The following is a 19,537-nucleotide window of genomic DNA, read 5'->3' as shown; positions in this document are numbered from 1 at the left end:
CTTTGCACATGTTCACTTGTGAGGACCTCACTCCTCACAGGTTTTGCTGAGCGGGGCCCCTGGCAGGGTCAGTTGCCCAAGCCATCAGGACTCCTACACTCCTACACTGTCCTTACCCCCGAACCCGTCTTCAGCATTGAAAACACTGTTGGATAGCCCTTCAACACAACACTCTCTCTTGGTTTCCTCTCGTAGTACCCCTGACCTCTCCCCATTGTCCTTTGCTCGTCTCTCCCAGCCCCAGAGGGCTTGGTCATCTCCTATTCATCCCCACACTCCGGGGCTGGTGGGTCCCTGCGAATGTCATGGCCGTAGAAATGGCAGCAACGTCCTCACTCCAGCTCAGCCCTCCTGCCCTCACCTGCCACGTGAGCCCCTGTGTCCATGGCCACTGCACACCTGTGCCTGGGGCCTGAAGAACATTTCCCCTGTAACCGGTGCCAAAGGTGGGGGGGTCTCAACTCACAAGCCCGCTGCCTGGGGGGTGTTCACGACTCCTGGCGGTCCCTTCTTCCAACTGTTCGGCCAGGATATTCAGACCCTGGACCCACCTTGCTTCTTTCACCCCTCACGGCAATCCATGAGCACATTTTATTGACTGTGAACTTTCAAATGTAAGCAGGACCTAACCACTCCTCACCTCCTTCACCGTCTCCACGATGATGCCACTATCACCATCTGTTACCTAATTATTTAACCTGTCAGCTTCCCCCTCATCAGCAGCCCACACCCCATAAGGGAGGCCAGTGCTTCTGTTAAAGAATAGCCAGATTGGGTCACCTCTTCTTTTTTTAAATGTTTATTTATTTATTTTGAGAGAGAGAGAGAGAGAGAGCGCGCGCGCACACATGGGCGAGCAAAGAGGGAGTGGGGGAGAGAGAGGGAGAGAGAGAGAATCCCAAGCAGAATCCGCACTGTCAGTGCAGAGCCTGACATTGGATTTGATCTCAGCAACTATGAGATCATGAGCGGAAATCAAGAGTCAATGCTCAACCGACAGAGCCAGCCAGGCTCCCCGGGATTGGGTCACTTCCCCGACCAAAGCCCTGCATCGACTTTTACTTCTCCTGGGCCTACAGGATCTGATCTCATCATGCTCCCTCATGCAAGGCCTCCATTCTGGCACCCTTCTCACTAGGCCTGCTCTGTGCCCCTCCTGGACCCACCTTCCTCCAGAGTAGAGCCTTCGGGGCACAAAGGATGACACTCCTCACACCCCTGTCTCCCAGCTGAGCACAGGCTACTTCTTTACATCTACAGGAGGCTGACGCTGTGAACCTGACAGCCCCCGCCCCGGCCACTGGGGCTTCACAGACCCCTATCCCTTAGCCCACTCTAAATGCAACTTTCAAACAGACCAGAAGAGCACTTGCTTTGGAGAATTTCGCTGGAGGGCTAAATTTATACTGCCACTTTCTCTCTTTGATTAGGAATTGCATTCATTAACACTTTTTTTCCTAATCGATTTAGATTGCTAAAATAAATTTACTCAAGTTTCCAACCAAATAATTTATTTATTAGCACTAACAATGCTATTCGTTTTCAACGTTCAAAGAGCGAGGCATTTAGACATGCCTGCCTTGAGATTCAAGCATGAATTCCTTGGACTTTTATTTGAAAGCCAGTGCTTACAAAAGTCTAAACATTTCCCTGTAGAAAGACAACATGTTGTTATTGAATTCTTTTTCAAGTGCAAAGTGAGTCATTGTGGAACAGATACCTCTGAAGTTAGCCATAGTAACAAACAAACAAACAAACAAACAAACAAATGGAATGGGGCATAGCACTACTATGATTCTGACAAAAAAATATGATACTTTAACACAATTATAAAAACAGTTTAAAACAGACAAAAGTAATTTATGCTGTTACAGCCATACAGTGGGTGTTCTCAGGTGTGTGAGGGGCAGTGACCAGGAGAGGGTGGTGAGGCGTCTGGGGTGTTTGTAATACCCTTTTTTTCCGTACATATGGGTGCTCCTATTTGTGAAAACTCATCGAGATGCACACTTTTCAATAAAAATGTTACTAAAGAACTACCATCAACTTGCTCTCCCAAAACATGCACATAGGTTTCCCCTCCTCCCACCACTAGTAAACTAGTTGATGGCCACTAGTTTATAGTAAGGTAGTCAAGTAACTTACGGCCACTCCAGAGCACATGGTACAGTTTAATAAAGGCTGATCCAGGAAGGGCCTTGAACAACCAACACTGCAAACCTATTTAAGCATTACAGACGCTTGCCTCTTCTAGTACATCGTTTCGTTAAAGGCGGGCTCCAGAAGTAGGCTCTGCCTTTTGTACTTTTCCATTCAGTGTTTCTCAAACACTGTTTCCTAAGCCCTGGTTCTGATGCCTCAGTATCACGTGAGGTTATGGTTAAGGCAGATTCCTGGGGCTCAGTCAGACTTTCTCATTTGCATTTATTTGTCTATTTCATTAATTATTATTTTAATGTTACCCTGCCTTACCAGGCTCCAAATGACATTAATATATGGTTGGTTCTCACACTTTGATGCCCTGAGAAACACACGGGCGTCTTGACTGAGTAGGGGGAGCCCTGAAATCTGCCCTTCAGAAACAAACACATCATATGGTCCTGTCCAGCCGCTAGCCCCCTGCAGATCAGTTAGGTCCGTGCACGTTGTCTTCTCTCGCTCAGGTTCCCAGGAAGCTGTGACACTAAGAGTGGCCTCAGCCCAACTCTGCTCTGGCCTCACGGGCAAGTAACTGTTCCTTTGTCGGCTTTAAGCAAAGCTTTGTATTTCAACTGGATGGAACGGATGGACATGAACAGTGGGGGGGACCTTGCTTGTGTGAGGGAGTTCTCCTTAGGGTCCAGCTCAGCTCACTAGAGTCCTACAGGGTGTTGGGGCCAAAGCTCTACTGACAGTGGGTTACATTTCCTTTCTGTGAACGTGCACTCTTCTTTTGAAATGTCTTAGGGAGATGTGGCAAGCCTGTGCTGCCCGGGTCAAAGATGATATTAATATTATCAACTAATTAATAATTGAAATAAGTGTATCTCATTGCTTTTTGACCCTTCTTATAAAATCATAGTGCCTTAAATTTACAGACATTCTTTATTTAAACTTTAATACTCTAAGGAATTAAAGGATGTCCAAAGAGTTTGACAGCAAGTGGATTTATAAGTCACTAAAAAATATCTGAGGACTCAAAAAGCCATATAATGATTTACCAGATAAAATGCAAAACACTGCTTTGTATATTACACACAAATACTGGTTTGTCTGTAATGTCATAAGTGTAGCAAAGAAATACATCCTTGGCTGGAAATAAATACATTTTCTGTTTGACCAACAAGAAAAAATATCTTCGCTAGACAGAAGATAGACAATGCACACGCGACAAAAGTTCATAATATGACAACACAATAATATGGACACACTTCCCACCAAAGAAATATTTTTAAGAAAGTGAAGTATATTGTATCTTCACTTGAAGAATATGCCCATTCTGTTTATAATTTATTGCAATGAATCTGCAAAGTTCCTGTATATCTTTCAATAATAAAAATCTTTCTTAGTGTCTGAGATACAAACTGGCACCAGAGTGACTAAAGCAATTTTGAATGATTTAAAGAAGGAAAATAATCAGTCACTTTGGGGAAGACACGAGCTCAGGAACCCCTGCTAATCACAGATATGTCAGACTCATTGGCTGGTGCTTTGAACATGGGAATCATCTTGGCTATAAATAGCATGGCCAGCCAGAGACAGAATTATGATAGTGATAAAGTAGTAACTTTTTCTGGAATGCTCCTGACTGTTTTATCTCCCTCATTTTTCCATGCCATCTGCCTCCCCAGTCAGCAGAGGCCCATGCAGGGTTCTGATCCTGTTCCGACTGGGTTTTCTCCCAACAGCTGAAGTGTCTTATGTGAACTGGTCAACTGGAAAAGTTCATCTTGGAATATCTGAATTTCACAAAAACCCATCAATATCCCAAAAAACTGATCTCCAAGTGGGTTATTTTTCAGGGCCTGGAAAATAGGGAGAGCGGGAGTTTAGTGTTTCACCTATATACCAGGTTATTCTTTTTTAAAGAAAAGGTTTATTTATTTATTTTGAGAGAGAGGGGGAGAGAGAGCGAACATGAGCTGGGAAGGGACAGAGAGAGAGAGGGAGAGAGAATCCCAAGCAGGCTCCACACTGCCAGCACAGAGCCCAGCGTGGGGCTCAAACCCACAAACTGTGAGACCATGACCTGAGCTGCAACCAAGAGTCAGATGCTTAACCAACTGAGCCACTCAGGTGCCCCTGTACCTGGTGACTCTTGAGAAAAAATAGTGAGTAGACCTACTGAACTCACAAGGTTGAGAGTATGTCTAAAGTTTTCCATGCAACAAGCAAGGAGCTTATGAAGACCCCCTGGGAATGGCTGTAGATGTATGTAGAGGCATGTACTGGGGAGGTTTGGCAAGGACCGCTCAGAAAGCAGCTTCATTAGAACATTTTACAGTATTTTCACTTGCTGCCGTACTCATACAATGACCTTTGCAGACAAGGGGGACTTGCCGAAATCAAGGCACCGTGACGAGAATGGATAAATTGTTTTTCCTCTTCCAAGCACCTGCAGGTCACCTTGTGAGGAAGAAAGGAGGCCAAATAAACTATCACCCCCGTGTTTCTGTCGGCAGCTTGCACATTTGGATAGACACCGTATTCAACTGGTATGCTGTATTTCTGCTCTGAGGGCACAATACGTTCTTTCCTTTTATTAATTTCCATAATTGTCATATTACTAAATAATTGAGCCTCATGCTTAGAATTTTTTAGAATTGGGGACAACCAGAAGGATGTACAAGTATACAGTGTTCTTTTGAGGAAACAAAAATAATGTTTTATGTGTTAATCTTTACTGTGCAAATTTTTAAGAAGGAACATAAAATTTGTTTTGTGTGTGTTGGGTTTGTTAAGAAATGTGCAGAGTTGGGCCTCCTGGGTGGCTCAGTCGGTTGAGTGTCCAACTTCGGCTCAGGTCATGATCTCACGGTTCGTGAGTCCGAGCACCACGTCGGGCTCTGTGCTGACAGCTCGGAGCCTGGAGCCTGCTTGGATTCTGTGTCTCCCTCTCGCTCTGCCCCTCCCTGACTTGTGTTCTGTCTCTATCAAAAATAAATAAAATGTAAAACAAAAATTAAAAAAAAAAAAAAAAAAGAAATGTGCAGAGTACATGAAAAGACACTTTTCCAAATAAGGTACCCAGTTGGCTAACAGACACATGAAAAGATGCCAACATCGCTCATCATCAGAGAAATACACATCAAAACTACATTGAGATACCACCTCACACCTGTCAAAGTGGCTAAAATTAACTCAGGAAACAACGGATATTGGTGAGGATGGGGAGAAAGAGGAACACTTCTGCACTGTTGGTGGGAATGCAAACTGGTGAAGCCAGTCTGGAAAATAGTATGAAGTTTCCTCAGAAAATTAAAAAGAGAACTACTGTTTGACCCAGCAATTACACTACTAGGCATTTATCCAAAGGATACAAAAATGCTGATCCAAAGGCACATGAACCCCAATGTTTATAGCAGCACTCACCACAATAGCCAAAGTACGGAAAGAGCCCGAATGTCCACTGACAGATGAATAAAGAAGATGGAATACTACTCAGCCATCAAAAAAGAATAAAATCTTGCCATTTGCAATGACATGGATGGAAGTAGACTGTATTATACTAAGTGAAGTAAGTCAGAGAAAGACAAATATCATATGATTTCACTCATATGTGGAATTTAAAATACCAAACAGATGAACATAGGGGAAGGGAAGCAAAAATAAGAAAAAAACAGAGAGGAAGGCAAACCATAAGAGACTCTTAAATACAGAGCACAAACTGAGAATTGATGTAAGGGGAGTGGGTGGAGGATGGGCTAAAGGGGTGATGGGCATTAAGAAGGACAGTTTTCAGGATGAGCACTGGGTGTTCATGTAAGTGATTAATTACTGGGTTCTAGACCTGAAGGCTAGACTACTCTATATGTTAACTTGAATATAAATTTAAAAATTAATTAATTTAAAAAAGGAACCTAAAATTAAAATAAAAGATGAGCATGTATCAAACGTGTTGATGGTTTTCCAAAAGTATTAGTCATTAAGAAATCCATGGAGTGTTTGCTATTTCATTACTAATAACAACTAATCCTTGAAATTTTTGTGGCATAACTTCTCTAAAATATATAAAGGACTTTCACTCTTAATGGACTCCAACTTCCTCACGTTAGTGATTCTGCTACTAGGGCAGACACAGTTTATTGTCTACTGACCTGCCGAACTGAGATGTGGGGCATGTCTGTGCTTGGGTCTTTGAGCAGGGATCTGTTAGGACAGGGAGAGCACACTCAGATAGAGTATTTCCCCCAAAGCATTTGTCTTGCTTCCTGTGGATGGAAACATCAGGTCTGAGGTTTTCTGTCCTAACCCCGGCTCACTGGAGACTCCTAGTCAATCTTCCCTAAAGGGAGTATGCACGCCTTTCTTTGCCCCTCTTTATTTCTCCTTTTTCTGAGAGACTGACAAGACTCATGCGACAGCAGAAAGAACAGTAGCTTATACTTCACCATCTCCTCAGCAGACTTAACTGATTTTGCCAGTTCCGTTTTCATGGGAGATGCCACCCTTTTTATTCTGAGACGTGATGACTAATGTCTGTGGCCCTCAGCTCCACCTGTCTGCTTTTGACACCTGCGATCTTTCGAATCGGCAAAGTTCTCCATGGAAAATACATGTGGTGGGTAAATGATCCAGTGTCCTGAAGGCAACATGGAGTGACTTGACCTATTTCTGTTTTAGCAACATTCTGTTGGGAAAGTGCAGGGCAGGGGTAGGAGAAGCAGCTGAGGTTAGAGAGACCACCTGCATGAGAGGGTGGCCTTGATGGTGGGGGCCAGAGAACTGCCATGGGCACGGGGGCTGGGGAGACAGGCAGGAGAAACCCCAGAGCTACGCGGAGAAGACCCAATGGTAACTGGACGTGGACCGCAGGACAGGTGTCTGGGGAGCTGGCATCTCCTAGATGGGGTGCCCGGACGACTGTGGTGGTGGTGAGCCAAGAGAAAAGCAGGAATAGAAGGCTTCAGGTTTTCACAGGTGCTGAGTGTGCTGCACTCTCAACACGACACGCCTGCATTGCCCTGGGACTAGTTATCCAGCCGGTAATTGCAAACGTTGATGCAGACCTCAGAAGGGAGGTCAGTCTAAAATCGTCGTTTCCATACCTGCGGTTTTCTTGAGGCAAAGCCTCCACACATTTCTGTCTCTTCAACACCAAGCAAAATGTCAGGCACCTCTTAAGGGCTCAGAAAAGATGTGGCAAACTGAAAACCAGCAAATGCTAGATGCCTTAAAAACAAGCGAGCCTGAGTTTTCCACTGAATCCCTGTGAAGTAGAGTGCAATGAGTATCCCCGTTCAGATAGAACCCAATGATCTGTGGCATCAGAAACCCATGTGCCACGGAGCTGTTCTCTTGAGCCTCAGTCCTTCCTAGGATGCGCTGTTTTGTCACATGACTGGAGCAAAGTAACTCCCCAGGATAACCATCACATCATCACTAATATTTAAGCTCGCCAGTTTCAATTCTGTGGCTCATTTTTTGTGTCAATATATATCTTTTCCTTAGGAGGAGGTTTTTTTCTTTTTTTAATATAGTCATAAATGGCTTTAAACTCTGCCTTAACATAGGTATAGCCCTCCCCCTCACCCCCAAGTGATTGAATTTGAAAAGTTTATTGCAACTTTTTTCTGGCAATAGACACAAGATAAAGTTGTACTGAACGCATACACTTTCAAAAGTATGTATGTAATGTGGATCCTGACAAACTTAACAGAAGACCATGGGGGAGGGGAAGGAAAAAAAAAGAGGTTAGAGAGGGAAGGAGCCGAAACTTAAGAGATCCTTAAAAACTGAGAACAAACTGAGGGTTGATGGGGGGTGGGAGGGAGGGAAGGGTGGGTGGTGGGTATTGAGGAGGGCACCTGTTGGGATGAGCACTGGGTGTTGTATGGAAACCAATTTGACAATGAATTTCATAAAAAAAGTATGTATGTAAATATAGTGATGACGTAGGCACATAAATCTAGCAGCTTTACAAGTTTTCTTGTGCCAGGGAGAAAACTAACACGACAATTCATCGAGCACCTTGTATGCAGTATACAAGGATGGGGTAGGGTCTTGGGCCGCAGTGTGAAGACATATAATACAATCTGCACTACTGCAGAGGTCAAGAGAAAATAAACAGAAAAACTGAATATAGAGTGATCAGAGCCACCATAGGGACAAGCAGGGATGTAAGAAGAAGCCTCCAACCGGTGGCCACGCCTTTCCAGAGGAAGTAAAGCCCACCGATGCTAATTACTGGTGCCTCGGTGTGAACTAGACTCCCATGAGAAAGGATAGGATGATTCAGGAGGCAAGGCAGCATCTACAAATGCCCGGAGGCAGAGAGAACAGGGCGACTGGAGAGTACTGCTAGTGCTCCAGGATGGCCAGACGGAAAGCGGAAAGCGCGCAGGTAGACTAATGAGGGCTCCAGTTGATAGGCTCAGGGCGTGGACGGACAAGGAATACAGGTCAGCCTGCTAGACGGTAGAAGCAAGCCAGTGGGAAACGTAAAAATCTGACAGACCATAACACAATCCTGTCTGTGAGCCTCGTTTGAACCCATGGGATTTAGATAAAAAGCAAATTGCTTTTTAGATAAAACGCAAAATGTTTGAGCAACTGCCAGGCAGTGAATTGTTAATAATTTATCCATTAGAAATTTGTGTTAGATATCTGGAGCACCAACATATGTACTAATAGTTTTCTTTTTTAAATACTACACTTACAATAACAAAAGAGAATTTTCTGGGCTTTGTTAATGAGACTTCATGCATGAACTAATTCATGATCACCCAGAATCTAAAATATGCTTTTGTATTTCTATCTCATAGTTGCTTTTTGCTTCGTAACTATGGTGATCACGTAACTTTTCATCCAAACTGGGATGGTTTCGAAAGTGAAAGAGATATTATGAATAATTACACAAAGACAACAGGCATGAATATGAACCATCCTGAGCCAACCAAATGTGTGATTCTTATTCAAAATGTGGCTTCATTTTAAAAATGCTTAAGTGATGACGTTTATTTTAGATTTGGAATAGCGTCTAGAAATGGAATGCCCTTTCCTCTTTTAACTGGACATGTTCCAATCCTGTAGTATCTTAAAGCTGGTGAACTACTCCATTTTCTCTTCCTAGTCTCACCTTTCCATTTTTGTAGGATGCTGAATGAATCACTGGCTGAGCCGAATGAAATAAAGATGATAAATTTCTTAACCATGACACTTACCAGCTGTGAAACGTGCATGTATCTTTTAAAAGCAGAATTCTCAAAGTCTAGGAGAAAATGCTTCATTTTGTTTTATTTTTCCTTAGCTTCCAAAACAGAAATTGGGATCAAATCCAATAAAAACTTTTATGGCCAATGAAAAATGAAGCATTATTAAAATAAGAAAAAGGGAAGAAGCTGAAAGACCTACTAGAGAGAACTGCCAGATTGTAGCATTTCAATGGATCCCTATACAAAGCCACAATATTCAGCTATTATTCAAGCAGGTGGCACATTATTATTCTTATAGACTGATACCTTTGCTTATTATCCCGTTGACTGCACACAAAACACAGTAATTTGAATCTAATAATGTCTGTAAAAACTTCCATTAATAATATATAGTGTTATTAAACCATAAAAAAATTATCTATGGCCTGTTATAATTGATTTTGGTCTCTGTAATTGATGGGCTGAGTTTCACCGTACCTGGGTATGCCAGGACAACTAACCTTATAATAAAGGAAAATCACTGATTTCAGGCTTGAAATGAGGCGGTTTGGAAACACTGCTTCATCGGGTTTCTCACCTCCCACAGAGAGCAGCACCATAGGAGTATGAGCAGATCGCCGGTAGACAATGGAAACGTATTTTTGAGTTTTATATAGTTCCATGATAATTAAAATAGTCAGTGCAAGAAGATAAATCTCATGCGTGGCCATTTTACACAAATGGTAAAAGGAGTCTGTCTTTGTGGAATGACTCCCAAGTCCTACTAAACAAAATCCAAGGAAATAGTCTTACATGAGGCTCTTCCATGTTCTGCCTCTATACCTCGTTTCCCCATTAACCACTCATAGCCGCCTACATCATGCCTCCTCGTTTTCACTTCTGCTCTTCCTTATGTTCAAACATAAGGAACTTCTATCCATTGGCCGAACTCTTCCTATGAAGCAACACTGAGCTTGGCACAATCTGCAGAACATCTTCTCTGAGTCCCCAGATTAATTGATATCTCCCTATTCTGTGCTTTTCCAGCACGTTTTAGTGGTCCTCCTATTATATTAGCAGGCTGATGTGTTATATTTGATTTATCAGCCTATATAACTCTTTGCCTTCATAGACTACAAGTTCTTCAAGGACAGAAGACAACCAACTAATCCCAGGATCTGGCAATGCACAACAGAATCAGTGCTCACAAAATACATCCTAATTTGAGCTAACATTAACTGTTTGTCTACGGATGATTGTTTGCAGTTGTGGTGACACATATTTAAGCCACACAACCATTCCTAAGCAACTGCATCTGGGTGGAGTGAAAGAGTATGGCCCTCACTTAGATGCTGCTTTTTAGTGAGGTTAAAACTCTGAGTCAATCACTCACCTTACCTGAGCTTAGTCACACATTTGTACCAGTGAGCATACGACTAAGGTTGTGGCTCTAATTCAATGAAAAATGAACTTAACTTGTACAATGTACTTGCTCAGTAAGTTTCCCCATCTTACTTCCTTTTAACACTTTTAAATTAAAAAAAAATATCCTAGGGATTCATTTCTATAGTTATGGTTCTCTGTGTGTAGATATGAGAAAGTCATATAATACCCATTGTTTAGATTTATCCCATGTTCTTGCTTGTGTCTGTTCTGTTAATTAGAGTGCCCTCCATAAATTACCATTATTCCTTTCCTGTCCAGCTCAAATATTACCTTCCCAGCAAAGTCTGTCAGAATTAACTGGCAGATCATCTGGGTTTCCACAGTACCTTTTAAATGATTTTATTACAATACAGTAAATATTATTAAACTGTTGTTGTAATGCCAAGTGGATTCTCCTCACTTTGATAATTTTTCCAGTCTGGGATCATTTTTCAAAATAAAGAAAATAATGAGACATATATTAAAAGAATTTCTGGAAAGGCAAGATCTTTTGTTTTTATGTTAGAAAGAGCAACAATAGTTTTAAAACAATACATTATTAAAATAAATAAATATATGAATGCATGCACATTTAAAATATAGTCATTAGTAAAGGTTTTGTGGTCAAAAATTAGTTTCTTTTGGCAAGAAAAATTAAACCCTAGAAGTGTAACAAAGTTATATTATGTAGTATTATATACATTTGACCAGGACATTTATTACACATAAAAATGCTCAGTATTTGAATCTCATCATAATATAAACAGATATTTTAAAAGAACACAACACAATAGAACTGCCATAGTTCAATTTTTTTAACAAAAACATTGGCTAACTGCTGTCAGATTAATTTTGTTTTATGACATAAAAGAGCCTACAGTAGCTGCTATTGGTTTCTTTGATTAGCAGTTTAGAAACACAAGGTAATAAAAAATTAATTTAATTTACCTTAATAACCAAATCAAATTTCTGGTGAAAATCTCTGTTTACGGGCTCCAGGAGGCTAAGTTCTGCCGTCCTAGGATGCATATGGAAAAATCGTGGGTAATCCTCCGGAGTCCCTGAAAGACAGTGAGATTTCAGTATTAATTGAGAACAAGAGGTAATATGTGTGTGTGCTATATCTGTTTTCCTTCATCAACCGAGGAACAAAATCACAATTTCATTAGTAAATTAAGTTTCAAAATTATGCAGTCTAGGGAAAGGAGACACAAATGTAGTATGTAATTAATTAGCTTATGAGTAAGAAAGATGGCAAATATTTCTTGTTTGGATGGTTTTCTAAATATATTTTATTAGGAGAGCTCTTTAATTAACTTGAAACTTCATCACATGAAAAGAGATATTAAGTGTAGGGAGAGCAAATTTTGAATTATAAAATTGTGTTTTAATGGTGCATAAATCTTCATTATGGTCTACATGGTCTTCTACCATATCTTGTAATAAACAAAGACTAGTAATTTGTACCAAATATCAAGCTGCTTGAAAATTAAAATGAACATATTCCGTTCCAGCTGGTAAAATATTTTTCTAAAGGCAAGAATCCAGCCAATTACATCAATCATATTAAATCAAAATACATTGATGATACTCTTCATGCCTACAGAGGATATTTCTTAAATACAGGCATTATAATGAATTGAAGCACATTTCTTCCTGCAGAAATTTTCTTCAATTTCATTATCTTCCTTTGTTTAACATGATATTCTTTGTCTCAAAGTGAAGAAACAGTAGAAGTCATATCATGTAACTATGGAATATATTGTGCATTTGGCAAAACAGTAACTGTAAGAATAAAATAACTATGGCTTCCAATTATTAAAGCCTACTTTGTGCTAAATGCTTTATGTAAATTATCATCAATAAGTCTGTAAATCATTCCCATTTTACAGAGAAGGACTTGAGACTTTGAGATATTAAATAATGTGTACAGGATCAAAGAGACAATGTAAGATAGAGCTTGCATTCAAATCCAGGGTGCCAGAAGTCAGACATATCAAAAAATGGGTTAATTTCTATTACTTCTTTGCTTCAACACTGAGACAAGAAGAGAAACTCTCCTGGGGCATTATGTGAGAGGAAATAAAAAAGTTTGCCAGTACAATAGACTTGAAAATCCAGAAATAGTCAAAATTGCACATGACAATTTAGCAGATGATAAAGGAATCATCTCCAAACAGTAGGGGAAAATGGATTTTTGAATACTATCATTTATCAAATAGAGGAGCTATACAGAAAATGATCAAATTGCATCCATTCTTTATACTAGCGTAAATCTCAAATGGAGAGGATATTCATATATAATAAACAATAAAACAATACAAGTGCTAGTAATAGATGAAAACACAGATGAATTCTACTATAATGTGAGAGTGGGCATATCTCTCCTAACTATGGCTCAAAATCAAGAAGCAATAAGGGAATAAAGAGATAAATTTGATGACATTACAAAATGGCTTGGCAAGACACAATAAACAAAGTAAAGCCACAAGTGACAAGCTAGGGAAAATATTTGCAATTAACAACAGATGCAAAATGTTCAAATCCCTAACATATGTAGATTTACAATTTAGGAAAGAAAAACATCATCTGTACATTAAAAAAAAAACAAAACACAAAACACTGCGTGAGAATAAAAAGAGTTCACAGAAAGAGAAAGGTAAATGACTCTTCATCATATACAAAGATGCTCACCTTTATACACAAGAAGAAAAATTCAAATGAAAACCACAATGAAATTCCATTTGTTACTTGTTAGATTAGCAATGGTCCCAAGTGGACACTCCACTCTATTGGTGAGCCTGTGAGAAAAAATGTACTTCCAGACATTTCTGGCATTATTAAAAGAGTGTTACAAACTTATGATGGAAAATCTGGCATAGTATATGAGAACAATATGAGTATTGGGGAATTCTGAGAAGATGATATCAGGAATCTATCTTCATGTAAACAAGAATTGGCAAGATCTTTCTGATACAGCTATTTTAGAACTCCGGAGTTTATTTCAGTGTTCCAACTTCTGGAGTAAGGTTTGGACAGTAAAATATGATTAATTTCCATCAATTACAACTCTTAGCACAGTAGCAGTTACACATCTCCCACCCCTCTGCCACTTGGCAGGGAGCTGGGCACATATTCCTGTAGCAGCTTGCACACTGCTGCTGGGAGTAATTATGGGCAAAAAGGACCATGTCCTCTAAATATCAGAGATCTGTGCCCTCATCAGTGACCGCTGTTTCTAATCACAGAGATGCAGGTGACTATTGTCACACCCACCCTTCTTGCTGTAAGCCACTCCACTGAGACTGAGGAAGTTTCCAGGGAATTCAAAGGGCTAGCAACCTTTTTACCCTATTCTTTTTTCTCCCTTTTTCCCTTTGGAAGCCAGGCATTAAAAGCAAGTACACATGGAGGGAAATTAGCAAGTCAATGTGCATACCCAGGGGAAGTCATAGCTCAGAAACTACTTGAGAAGACCTTAGGATTAAACCTCAGACTAGTCCTCAGCGCAGAGACAGACTACAATAAAGAAAACATATATACATGTACACACACACATGTATACATGTATGTACATGTACATGTATATGTATACACACACATATACATGTATGTATATGTATATGTATATGTATATGTATACACACACACAAACACAATTAAGCAAAAATACAAATAAAAACCAGTAAATTCTGGGAAGGTGAAAAATTCTGATTTCCAGAATTACCACATTATTAGATTCAAATGTCCAGTTTTCAGCAACAACAACAACACAGTGTATATACAACAACAACAGCAACAATAACAATGACACAGGATATACATAAAAACAGAAAAGTATGGCCCATTCAAAGGGAAAAAAATGAATAGAAATTGGCCCTGAAAATCACCTGATTGATGAGTTACTAGATAAAGATGTTAAAACAGATGCCTTAAAGATGTCCAAAGAACTAAAAATAGATGTAGAGAAAGTCAAGAAACTTATGTATTAATAAAATGGAAAAGAGACAGATGACCTGAAAAGAAACTACAGGAAACTATAAGAAATTCTAGAACTGAAATAAAAAGTTTACTAGAGAGGTTGAAATGGAAATTTTAGCAGGCAGAAGAAAGAATCAACAAACTTGAAGCTAGGGCAATGGAAATTATTGACGCTGAGTAACAGAAAAATAAAAAAAAAAACATGATTAAATAAAAGGGAACAGTGCCTAATTGACCAACAGGGCACTATTAACCAGACCAACATACACATTGTGGGAGTCTCAGAAGGAGAAAAGAAAAAGAATGTTTGAAAAAATAATGGCTGAAAACTGCCAAAGTCTGATGAAAGATAGGGATACAGATATACACCCAAAGAGCTCAATGAAATTTATTATGATAAATTTAAAAAGACTCCCACCAAGACACTTCATAATCAAACACAAAAGACAAAGACAAGAAGAGAATCTTGAAAACAGCTAGAGAGAAATTACTCCTCACATACAAAGGATCCTCAATAAGATTATCAGCCTCTTTCTTATTAGAAACTTTGGTGGCCAGAAGACAGTGACCCTATTTATTCATAGTACTAAAAGAAAAAAAAAGTCAAAAAAGAATTCTATACCTGGGAAAACTGTCCTCTAAAGTGGCAGAGAAATTAAGACTTGCCAGATAAAAGCTGAGAGAGTTCATTACTACTAATGCAGCCCTGCAAGAAGTGTCAAGGGAATCCTGCAGGTGACAATGGGCAGGCACCAGGCAATGATGTCCAGCAGTAAGGGGAAACAAAGATCTCGCAAAGGTCAATGTATGGGCAATCACAAAAGCTGGTATTATAGTACCAAAGTCTGTAACTCTAATTTGTCATTTCTACATAATTTAAGAGACTAAGAAATTTAAAAGAATTATTACTTTATGTTTTCAGGCACACAATATACAAATGTGTAATTTTGTTACACAAACAGACGAAAAAGGTGAGGATTTAACTGGAAAAGAGCAGAGTTTTGTATTTTATTTTTAATTTCTCTTAGAGAGAGAGAGAGTTCAGGAGCAGGGGAGAGGGGCAGAAGAAGAGAGAGTCCCAAGCAGACTCCATGCTCAGTGCAATGCCCACTGCAGGGCTTGATCCCCTGTACCTGGGATCAGGACCTGAGCCAAAATCAAGAGTCAGACACTCAACTGACTGAGTCACCCAGGTGCCCCGGAATTTTATATATTGTTAAATTTAAGCTGGCATAAATTTAACTTAGAGCGCTATGACCTTAGGATTTAAATATAATTCACATGATGAAGACAAAGAAAACAGTTATAGAATACACACAAAAGAAAATTAAAAAAAAAAACAACAGAATTTAAACACTACAAAAAATCAAGTAAACACAAAAGAAGACAGTGCTGAAGGAAATGAAAATGAGAAAACTTTAAGACTATGGAAAAAAAAAAAAACCAAACATCAAAATGACAGAAGTCCCTCCTTAGCAGTAATGACTTTAAATGTTAATAAGTTAAACTCTCCAGTCAAAGACAGAGATCGACCGAATGGATCGAGAAAGCAGCATGATCCAACTACATGTTGTCTACAACAGACTCAGTTTAAATTTTTTTTTTTCCAACGTTTATTTATTTTTGGGACAGAGAGAGACAGAGCATGAACGGGGGAGGGGCAGAGAGAGAGGGAGACACAGAATCGGAAACAGGTTCCAGGCTCTGAGCCATCAGCCCAGAGCCCGACGCGGGGCTCGAACTCCCGGACCGCGAGATCGTGACCTGGCTGAAGTCGGACGCTTAACCGACTGCGCCACCCAGGCGCCCCTACAACAGACTCAGTTTAGATGTCAAGACACAAATGGATAGTGAAGGGCTGACATAGGCTAGACCTTGAGGGCATGAGGATAGATGAAATAAGCTCATCATAAAAAAGATAAATACCACACGATTCTACTTATATAAGTTACTTCGTCACAATCACAGAGACGATAGGTAGAATTGTGTATTCCGGGGGTCATGGGGAAGAAGAGAATAGGGAATTATTGTTTAATGTGTATAAAGTTTCAGTTTTATAAAATGAAAAGAGTTGCAGACACATCCTTATAAATGTAATTAATATCACTAAACTGTATACCTATAAATGGTTAAGATGGGAAACTGTACGTTATGTATATTTAACGACAATTAAAAAATTGAAGAAAGTCATAGTAGCATCTACTTTTGACCCAGAAATCCCACTTCAAGGAAATTTTTGCATTTTCATAATAAGTAGTCACCATTTAAATATACATCAACAGTGGTCCGGTTGAGTAAATGATGATACATCCTCAAGCAGATAATAATTGAAATGTAAAAATTAATGATAAATAGCTTTACCTATTACTATAGAATTATCTTTAGTTATAGAAAGTGACAAAACAACTTGGAGAAAAGTGCATATATATACTAACTTTTAAGAAAGAGTATACACACATACAAATAAAAGGAAATATATACACATAAATGTGTATATATGGATGTTAGGAAAAATGATAAACTATAACATTAAAAAAGTGTTATGTATGAGAGAAAGAGGGAATGTTTTGAGGGAATAGGCAATGAAGCTAGATTAAACAAGCTACACCAGTTTTTTTTTTTTAATTTTAGAGCCATATGAATATTATATATCATTACAAGACATTGAATATAAGGACATCACAAAAATAAATAATAAATTTAAAAATCTAAGTGTTTGGGGCACCTGGGTGGCTCAGTCGGTTGAACGTCCGACTTCGGCTCAGGTCATGATCTCACAGTTTGTGAGTTCGAGCCCCGCATCAGGCTCTATGCTGTCTGCTTGCTCAGAGCCTGGAACCCGCTTCAGATTCTGTGTCTCCTTCTCTCTCTGCCCCTCCCCTGCTCACGCTTTGTCTCACTCCATTTCTCAAAAATAAATCAATGTAAAAAAAAAAATCTAAGTGTTTATTCATTTGGTGACATAAATACAAATAGAAAACGACCATTCCAGACAACTTTCAAAGATAGTACCTTAATGTCTTGTTCACAGTGTAATGTAGCTCTACAACAACTGAAATTATAAAAACAGAAACAAAAACAAAGAGTCTGTAGTAATAATATCGTTCATGTTAGCGTTGTTAGTCTAAGATGGTTATGGGAGCATTTTGCCAGCAATGAAATGAGTAGTAATGTGATGTCTTAACTCTATCACTCTGTGTTAAAAACTAAATTCTTATCAAAGAAAATTGGATTGCCATGGAAATTTAAGGAAATTTATGCCTATTTCCCAAGTTTTTATATCGTGGCCATGTAGGAATTTATAATCGGTCCCAGTCAAATGTTACTGCTGAATAACATTATAACCTCTCCTGTGGTAGAGCAAAAGCAATTATGATATACAACTTATATCCAGATGATTTTCAATGAAAACTTTCAAGTGACCCCTGAATGTTGAGTATCTTACAAAAGCCAGGCTATTATTGATGTATAAAAATGTTTCCAAGAATAGAAGTGCATGTCTAAGTTCAAGGACCCTAGAGATTCACTTAATTTTCTCATTTAGAAGATGTGATATTCATTCCACTTAGCAAAGCTATACTTAATTCATTTACAAAAGTTGCTTCTTGGTTCCAGTTCAAGATGGTGATATGGGAAGACCCTGAACTCACCTCCTCCATGGAGCACACTGAATTACACTTATTAAGAGAACAGTCGCTCCTGAAGAAGAACTGAGGGTTGACTGAACAGCTACTGAACAACCACAGAGAGAGAACAGCAAGAGAAAAGCAAGAGAGACGGAGACACAATAAGGAAGGGACTCCCCTCCCCCATTGCTGCCAACGGCAGTGGAGAGGGACAGTACTGAGGGACCAGGAACAGAACCTTCTGTCTTTGGGCACAGAAATAAAGCAGTGGTTTCAAAGAGCAACTAGCATGTAGAAGACACAACATGAGAACTCCGGAAAGCAGCAGAGGAACCCTAGAATGCTCTCCAGGTCAGAGGGACTAGAGAATGATAGTCCCTGGTTCACATTCCCACCCCACCTTAAAAGCCTAAACAGGAGCAGAGTCCAGACCCCATGACAGGTGGGTCCAGTCATCTCAGTGAGCTTGTGACTTCAGTGAACCCAGGGTCTAAAAGCTCACAACAATCCTGGTCATACTGGGCCACAGAAAACAAAGCCAGGGTTTAAAAAAGGGAGCTCTGAAAATGCTCTCTCCCCCTCCCCCTTAGAAGCCCAGACCAGAACAGGGTCTGGAAGCTATACGTGAGGGGTTCAGATGCCATAATTAGTGGGTGCTGATGCCATAACTGGAAAGTCAGACTGTCACAGAAAGTTGGCAACTGCAGCAAGCCTAGGATTTGCAAGCCCACACCAGCTCTTTGCATGCTGGGACACAGAACAAAAAAACGCTGGTGTAAGAGAGTCAGGGAACTGAAGAAAAATTCTCTCCCCCTCAATTTAAAAGCCCAGACAGGAGGAGAATTTAGCTCAACAGTGAGCTTGAGTCCTCAGGGTGCCTAGTGTCCATAAATCGACACCAGGCACCCTGTAGTGCTGAACACAGAAAACAAGCTGTGGTTTGTGGGTTTTGTTTGTTGTTTAATATTTATTGTATTATTATTATATGTTTTTTTTTTTTACTTTTTGTTTTTACTTTTTAAAATTGTCTTGCTTTATTTTGGTTTTACTCTTTTTTTATTTCTTCTTCCTTCTCTTTTTTCTTCTTTTTTCCTCATTTTTAATTTTTTTCTTTTCTTTTTTTATTATCTTTTCTTCCCATTTATTCTTTTTGTAAAAAGCCATGGTTTAAAA

At 39.6% G+C, this 19,537-nt stretch overlaps 1 protein-coding gene across 20 annotated transcripts in view; it reads right to left on the bottom strand.

Annotated features, from left to right (window-relative positions):
- PCDH15 (protocadherin related 15) overlaps positions 1–19,537 on the bottom strand; it is a 1,244,966-nt gene that overhangs the window by 357,526 nt on the left and 867,903 nt on the right. For all 20 annotated transcript variants that reach the window (XR_006701343.1, XR_006701344.1, XR_006701345.1 and 17 more), the window contains one exon: positions 11,706–11,818. Coding sequence is in view for 17 of the 20 variants with exons in the window: in XM_045437154.1 (XP_045293110.1) it covers positions 11,706–11,818 (113 nt within the window). In the remaining 3 variants the exon portion in view is untranslated. The remainder of the gene's footprint in view (positions 1–11,705; positions 11,819–19,537) is intronic.

Source organism: Leopardus geoffroyi, chromosome D2 (genome assembly GCF_018350155.1).
Source record: "Leopardus geoffroyi isolate Oge1 chromosome D2, O.geoffroyi_Oge1_pat1.0, whole genome shotgun sequence".
Classification (NCBI taxonomy): Eukaryota; Metazoa; Chordata; class Mammalia; order Carnivora; family Felidae; genus Leopardus; species Leopardus geoffroyi.
The sequence above is the reverse complement of the archived record's forward strand: the minus strand, read 5'-3'. Positions and strand labels throughout refer to the sequence as shown.